This window comes from Alligator mississippiensis, chromosome 1 (genome assembly GCF_030867095.1).
Source record: "Alligator mississippiensis isolate rAllMis1 chromosome 1, rAllMis1, whole genome shotgun sequence".
Taxonomy (NCBI): Eukaryota; Metazoa; Chordata; order Crocodylia; family Alligatoridae; genus Alligator; species Alligator mississippiensis.
In genome coordinates this window covers 180467833-180476433 of record NC_081824.1, presented here as the reverse complement: position 1 = coordinate 180476433, position 8601 = coordinate 180467833, and the positions used below count along the sequence as shown (strand labels likewise).

Sequence of the window (8601 nt, the reverse complement as noted above, 5' to 3'; positions counted from 1 at the left end):
TATGCTGCCAACACTCATTCTGCTGCCAACACTGGATGCAGCCCCTGAAGCTTTTCATGGTCTGGACCTGGCCCAAGGCCCCAAGTGAGTTTGATACTCCAACTGTAAAGGATTAGAAACTTCATGGGCATAGTCCTTAGCAATTTTAAGGTATGGTAAATGATTCAGCCCAGGCTTTAAGTACTCCCCTTGTCATAGGGAAAGAAATTGGTCTTAAATTATTTTCCAAAAAAACTGAGCTTTGGCCATTTAAATATTACCTGCTAGAAGCAGGGGGATTTTACCTTTTTTAAAAATATACTCACCATGTATGACACACTCTGAAATGCAAGCAGCAAGCAGAAGTGTGAATGCAGACTGATTATGTTGTCACTTCCAGGGTTGCACAGAGGGTATCAATGAAGTTTATGGAAAACAGACCAAATAAACAAAAAAAGTTATATTGCTCTGGATTCCCAAAAGATGAAGCAGCAATTTAAAGGAGGAGGGGAAAAAAGAACGGATGGAAAAGATGAACAGAAGGAAAATCCCCCCTACCCCGTTCTAACCCAATAAACAATAGTTAAACAGCTACTTATAGCATACTTCCAAAAAAAACTTCCTAAGCAAGATGTTTCTTGCTGTGTAGAAGATGATGTTAATTTTTAAGGGTGACCCTTTTTATTATTATTGTTTCAATATTTTATTATACAGGAAAAAATAAAGAGAAAAAGTTGGGCTAATCTGATCTGGATTTTTTTTTTTTTTTTTTTTTTTTTTTTTTTTTTATAGCTTCTGTTGGATACGAGAACCCTGTGCTACGTTTGACTGACAGCAGGGGCCATACAAACATGTTACACAATTACAACAGTCTTGAATTTACATACAGTACTTTTCATTCATGAATTTTACGTATTCCCTTTGATTACATTCTTTGTAGAGCGAGCATTTTTAAAATAACCTTTCAAATTCAGAAATAGAGCAGCAATCTAACTCATCAAATGATGAAATCATGGATTAAAAAGGTAGTTTTCACATTCGTTAAGACCTATTTGAGAATTAAAAGGTAAAATCTATTTTTAATTAAGCATCACAAATGAATGGTGGCAACATGTATATATTGCAATTTTATTTCATTTGCTCAAAACAAACAAAGTTAGCATGTAAGAAATTTAAAATGACACAATACGGTAAAAATAGCAGAGAATGAACTGAAAAAAAACCTAAAAAGGAAGTAAAACTAAATGCATGAAAATTCAACATTCATTAGTGTTTCATCTTCAGCTTTGATTGACACTTGATGTTTAAACTTTTTAAACAATGAACCTGAAATCATGACAACTATCTGAAGAGATTTCAGCACCAGCACTAAGATTCGTACATTCAGTTTGTTTGCAATTGACTTATTAGCCACTTGTGTATAGTACAGATTTATCACAGATCAGATCACAGTGTTGAGGAAAGCAGAACCTTCCTGGAGTTAGAAAGGATCCCTAAACTGCACCCAGCTTAAGACATCCACTGTACAAAAGCAGAGAACCATCATAACATGGTTTTAAAGAACTTAGTATAACAGTAAGCAAAATAATCTTAGCTTCTGTAGTTAGTCTAATTACTGAAATCTCTATAAATGGCATAGCTGTCATTATGACAGCAAGTGTTTACAGTAATTTTTAATCCAATAAAGTTTTCTGGAAAGGACCAATTCAACAATCTGCAATTATGTGAAGTATGTATGTAGAAATAGCATGAAAGAAGACATCTGTTCCTTTTTTTTTTCCTTTTAAACAGAAATCATGTTAATTTTAGACCAAGGCACAAAGCGTTTAGTGCATAAACCAGTTTCTTTCACAATCTAGTAGTTTAACCATTTATCTGATTTTGGACCACTTATACCCATTACACTATTCCACCAGGCTAGTCTTAATTTTTTCTAAAACAAAACCACAAACAAAAAAGCATGATTTCTCACAAAGATAAATGTCCTTAAGATTGAAATGTCTGCATAAACAAAAGTTACATTAAGAAAGATGAACATGCCTCCTCTTATTTAGAAGGAAACAGTACTTTACAAGCTTGCTGCATTTTTTTAATGCCTTCACTAATACATGCAGAAAAATGAGTATTTTTTGGAAAAAATAATATACTGACTTAGCTATTATTTCCATTGTAGTCCAGTCTTAGAATATGAGTGGCTATAAAAACAGGAAAATGCTTAAACGGGAAAAAAAAAATCCTCATTCCAGCCTTTTGGAAGCAGTAAATGCTGTTGTTTTGCTTTGGTGTGCAGCACTTAAGAGGATATGCTAGTTAAAGCTATTGTCCTGTGAGCAAAGTTGCATGAACTCCAGTAAACTGAAACAGGAATAATCTCTCTAATAGTAGGTAATTTTTTCTGATTAGCACAGATCACAAAACAAAGGTGGCACTCTTACAGTTCAGAGAAATTCAAGATACAATGGAACAAGTGCAGATTTTGATCCACAATATTTTCCAAAGCACTGTGGCTCTGACTTGTGCAATTTTTATTCTTTTACTCTTGTTGGTGGAGAACAATTTATGTAGCTGAGGTGTTGAATTTTTAAACTACAGTAAAGATGGTACTGTCTCCCCTTAAGAGTTCACATTATTCACTAAAGTGAATGTTGCACCACTGCTGATCTTCAGCTTCCCTTTTTCTGCTGTGACCTTGTGCTCTAATGCATCATTATAACTACTGCCCTTGTTTGGTCAGAGTCAAAAATCAGCCTCAGAAAACACAGGAGCAGTTAGTTCTTGTACTAACAAATGTATACCTTGGTAATAACTCAGATTTAAATGACCAAATGTTTGTTCTTTGACCAAGTTAAAAATGAAAACACTTTAAGAACTTCCAAAGAACAATTACTGAAGTGTTACTGAATATGAAATACAAATAGCTGAAGAAATGATACAAAAAAGATTAAGTACCTGGTTCTATTAACATGGTTACTGATAAAAGTCACAACATTTTCCTCATTATTACACATGCATGTAAATATAAGGAAAAATAGTGCAGAAATTAATTTAAAAAATTGTTAAATCAAAAGTATTACCCCCCCACCCCCCACAAATCCTTCATCCCAATTTTTCCCCTGGGCATTAATTAAGCCTTAAAAATGAAAAGGCTACCTAATATTTGTGACATGCATTTTTTTTTTTTAATTAGAAAGCTGACTGTGTTGTGTTACATTACAAAAATGTTCACATGCATAAATCTAAAAAAAGCCTGAAAATCTACTGTAAATCTACAACATACTAATGATTTACATTTGTTCACTGATTTGTATTATGTAGAAGTCTTAGATTTGGTAAAGCGTTGTAACAATTTAGGAAGGCATCTACATCTTTAAACTCTGGACTGTATTTGCTTTTTGTGTCTACAAAATTGCATGAAGGCTAACTAGAGAGGCTTCCCATAATAAAATTCCATAAACTTGATATGTTATCACTTTCTAGGTCATTTACTTACAAATACTGCCCTTTAAAGTATGCTCTAATTGTTCCATATTTTGTGATCTGGACTTGTGCACGCCTAATTTTTTTTAATTATTCATGGAAATATCAAATGTGATAGGAAGACAAACCTGAGATACATTTGCAGTACAACAGTATAACTTGCTGAATCCTTCATTAATAAAGAAAACCTCTCTGAAAAGCCTTCCCAAGCTTTTTTCTTTTTTAACAATGAATTCTGAAATATGTGCAATTTTATCTTGACATGAGAATATTTCAATGCACTGTGATGTTGTCTGACAGGTATAGGAATTTCTGCATAATCATTACAGCAACTTTTAAGACTCTTTTCCACCTGCTGTAAAGGTCAGAAAAAAGCAGCAAACTAGGAGGGAAATAGCATATCACCAGTGATGCGTCTGACGGGTTTCAGAATGTCATTTTTCCCTCCTTCCAAGTGTCCATCTCCCATTTTCTTCTAACGGCTCACAAATGTAGTCTGTTTTATACCAAGTTAGAGAGTCACATCTGCTTAGTCCAATCCTTCTACGCAGTATTTGACTTGTTCAGTTCCTGCCTGATTGCTGATTTGGAATAAAACAGGGAAAATGAATAAATTGCACATCCTAAATGAAAAAAGGGACTGGCCAAACTGAAAGAACTGACCTTTTAAAGACAGTTCCGTATGAAGTTAACAATAAAAAGTTAACACTACCACAAGAAGTTAAGAAGCTATCTTATTAAAAAGTATACTGTATTTTATTTTGGCTTGACAGGAGAAAATTTCATAATTTTAATCATCTCTATATAGAAAAAATATTTTTCCATAATATGAAAGGAGGCAATCATCATTCTACTACACCAGTATTATCATTAATTGTTATACGAACTGAATTATCATACGGAAGTCTCAGGCATTCAAAAATCCGAGACACCACCCCAACCAAGATTCTACTATAAAAGTGGCTAAAACAAACAAACAGAACAAAACTACTGTATTTACTCAAATATAAGATGAGGTTTTTTTCCTCCAATCAACATGGGGAAAAACCAATCATCTTATAACTGCATACAAGGAAACCTCATTAAATACATTTTCTATCATTAAACTGTTGCTAAAAGCAGCATGTTCTCAGTAATGGAAACCAGCCACAAAGCTCAATAAATGCAGCTAACACTAAACATAACTAGAAACGCATGGCCAGTATTGGGCAAATAGATACTGATGGGAACTTCTTTTTTGGCCATTTAAAATAACAACAAACAGGTTGGTGTTCTCTTCACAAGGAACTGGCGCTAAGTATTACAATACCAGGCCAGCAGCAAGAGGGCCAGAGACAGCCCTCCCTTGGATGCCAAAAATATTTGATCTCAGCCCAGCGCAACCCATCTATATAAAATGCATGGTAATAGCCACTGCTTGCAGTGCCAAATCAGTACCAGCTCTTTTTACAGTTATGGCGAGCTAAAACACTGAATGCATTTTGACTTTTTCATTCCCACAGCTGAGCTGTGGCTTTCATTCCCATTTCCAATGATTTCTGTTTCTTCAGCAGCTTTAAATATCTGGCAAACATTGCCAGATGCACCCCAAACTTCACCCAGAATCCCTTCATTGCCCCCTCTCTCAGCCTGTCACATACGATTAGTGTGGCCCGGCCCTCCATGAGGTGGAGCTGGACCAAGTTGCCCTGCACCTCATCTACATATACATTTTTGGAGGATCTCAGGAGTCATGACAAGAACTCCCAGTTCCAGTCATGAGTAGGGGGCTAATTAGTACATGGAACCTTTGTGGGGGAGGATCTGGAGTACACACACATACTGAGCAGTGCTGACTGAGGCCACCGTGGCTTGAAATGCTGTTGACTCTGTTGGGGCCCAGCCCAATGAAATTACCATATGGGAAATTGTGATCTTTTTGGCTATGGACTAATGGGATTACGCATAGTTTATACTATATCTAAGTATAATACTGCTGTTTAAAAGTGTGTTTATGGAATTTAGGAGCTAAATATGCATTGCTTTGAAATCTGTACCCCAAGCCCTCTGATGGAATTGTGGTAGATTACAGAACAAAGACTTATCAGTTCATAAATTAAAGGAATCCTGTGAGACTGCTCACGGTTGTCCCTGAAAGTATGATATTGATCAACTCCTGCACCTGTCAATTCATTCTGAGACATTTGTATAATCATTCCTCTATCCATAAACCTGGTAAGATGTAAATCATCTCATTTTGCAAGAGCAACAAACAAAATAGTTAATTTCTCTCTTATTACATAGCAAAGGAGTATGTTAGAGCAGTTTTACTATTATCTTGCCAATCTATCATCTTCAGAAGGTAGGAAAATTCTGAAAACAAACTACATGTTTTTACAGTCAGACAAGTTTTAGTAAGTGCTTATCCAGTCTTTATGACTTAAAAATGAAGAATATATATGGAATAGATCTTTACTCACCATCAATGAGTTCTTCCTTTAATTTTGTTAATTCCTTTCTCATTTCATCTAAAATGTCCTACGGATCAGAAGATACATAATTCTAGTGTATTTCTCAAGATTAGCCTTTCAGCTAAAAGAAATCCAAAGTGATTCTAATATTTGCTCATTTTGCAACATCTTTGAAAAAGGTATTTCATCCTGTGTCTATATCATCAAAAGTCAGCAAGACCTAATAAAATGCCAGTAAAACAAGCAGTACATTTTAAAACCTCCTGCCTAAATCATTGTATATATGATTTCTGTAATGCTTATCATCTGAATAAGGAAGTAGTCCAGTTGCAAAGATTTACTGCACAGATTTCAAGCATGTGCTCCCCACAATAAGGGGTATCATTTTCTTAAAACTATCAGGCATAGCCAGAAATAAGACTTATCCTGTAAACAAGGTAAAAAAAAAAAGCAAATGAACATAAAAAGAACCTAAAACAATTAAATCAGCAAGGGTCTAATTATTCTCAGTTACGTATGTAAAATAAAAGTAGAATTTGGGCCAAAATTATTCAAGTTAAAATTCTTATACATTTACCCTTTTCACTTCCTATTTCTCATTTCTGATTTGATATTTTAGATCATTATATTTCATGAATGCATTTAAAAGAGTGGGAAGAAGTACTGACTGTTCCTACAGGGATGTACTTTTAATCTTGGCATGCTCAGTAATCAATGGGAACAACGAACTGACATCCAAAAGATTGCAACTATTTACTTGCATACCACATGCACTCTTCCCCCAGACAATCAGTCCTCCAAGACTAGGGTGTATGCCTTAAGTGGGGAAGCTGATTTTTCTTCACTGGAATAGAAGTAGGGAGAAAAAGAAACAAGTGGACACTGCTAAAATGGCTGTCACTCCTCCCTGGGAAAGCAAGTAGCAGAGGCAGAGCCCAGTGTTAACCCTCTCATAGCTGATGGTGAAACAGTAGGTTTTGGGTGAAGAGTCACTGAGCTGCCTGAAGGCAAGGGAGCTGCTACATGAAGTCTGTAGCATCTTGTTGATGCTTGTGTTGTGGAAGCAATGCCTTCTTACAGGAACTTAATATATTTTCTCATATATAACACACCCCTGAATATAACAACCTATTTTTAAGGGCCCTAAGGAGGAAAAAATATCGTATCTTGGAGTATGGGTAAGTACCTGAGATCATGGGCTGTGTGCCAGGGCCCAATCCAACATGCCACTGTTGGGGATACATGGTGGGTTTTCTAATGGACTACCCCTGTGTGCCAGCCCAATTCAGCATGCAGGACCATGTGAGCTAGCAGTAGAGTCCCTGCAGGGTCCACAGATTTGCAGCAGGAGGAGCAGTGGCAGCTTTCATTGCCACAGCTCCCAAGCCTCCTTCCTTGCTGTCAAATCTTTGCACCCCTGGTGAAGATGCAATTCCTTACATACAATACACACCCATATCTCCCCCAGGTGGTTTTAGAGAGAAACACAAGTGTTTTATGCAAGAAAATATGGTATAAAGAACTCTGGACAGTAAAAGTAACAGTTTTACTACCCTTACAAGGGCCTGGGGACTAGCCTTACTGCTCTTCTGCCACACCAGGAAATTTGTTGCCTCTCCTGGGGTACCACACTTCCTGGACACTATGTTTCCAGGAGGACTTGCTGGAACACAGTTGGCCATGAGTTTGGCAATATTTTTTTCTCTATATATATTCTGCCTTCCAAAAAAACCAAGGTAATGTTTTACTTGGGCGCATGTAGTATGTAAGTAAATACAGTATTATCACATCATCTGCAGCTCTCATTAAAATGATAGATTTTGTTGTAGCTGAAAAAATATAATTCAAAGGAACTGTTACTTACTATTGTGGTTCAAGTAACAAGTCTTGTAACAGATTTAATTGTGCATCCCCATTCTAGGCAACTAGCTAGCAGGGCTGTGCGAAGCTTCGGTCCCTGATTCAATTCAGCGGAGATTCGGGGGCCAAATCTCTGAATCCGAATCAAATCGGAGAACCCTTGAATCTCTCCAAATTGAATCAGAACCCTCTGAATTCATCTGGAGAGATTCAGAAAGATTCAGCGATTCAGACAGACACAGCTTTAAATGTTTTTAATACATACCTCTAGGTAGCAGGCAGTTCGTGAATGCTGTGATGCTGGGGCACATGGAGTGTCCCACAAAAGTGTGAGGCACTTCCCAACGCGCTCGGCAGCAGACTTGGAAGCAGACCAGAAGTACTTCCAGTCCACTTTCAGGTCTACTGGGGAGTGTGCAAGGGGCCCTCCCCCAGCTCAGCGACTGGTGCCTCCTGGGTCTGGGCCCACCCCCACGGTCGATTGTGCACTCTTCAATGGACCCAGAATTACTTCTGGTCCACTTCCACGTTTGCCACTGATTCAGCCGAATCAAATCAGGGACAGTGATCTGAATCAACGAATTGAATCGCTGTCCCTGATTCGGGCCAAATCTGAATCCGAATCAAATAGGGCCTGCTTCGCACACCCTACTAGCTAGCAGCGTTCTCTCTGTACAGTGGAACTAAGGAGTGGCTGCTGTGTCAGCTGAACAGGCTTGAGTACTGCTCTCCTAAATTTGGTATTTAATCTAGTAGCCAATCCAGTGCCTACTGCTTGATAAACATGAGAAACTACTCCATGCAGGAGCTTGGCATATTTCAGACAGGCACATTT

At 37.3% G+C, this 8601-nt stretch overlaps 1 protein-coding gene across 7 annotated transcripts in view; it reads right to left on the bottom strand.

Moving 5' to 3' along the window:
- Nucleotides 1-1093: 1093 nt before the first annotated feature.
- The window catches only part of ENAH (ENAH actin regulator), a 228202-nt gene continuing 220694 nt past the window's right edge, over nt 1094-8601 (bottom strand). For all 7 annotated transcript variants that reach the window (XM_059717435.1, XM_019483119.2, XM_019483121.2 and 4 more), the window contains 2 exons: nt 5916-5973; nt 1094-4037 (listed from right to left, as the gene is read on the bottom strand). In XM_059717435.1, the coding sequence (XP_059573418.1) occupies nt 4000-4037; nt 5916-5973 (96 nt within the window). In that variant the 3' untranslated portion in view covers nt 1094-3999. The remainder of the gene's footprint in view (nt 4038-5915; nt 5974-8601) is intronic.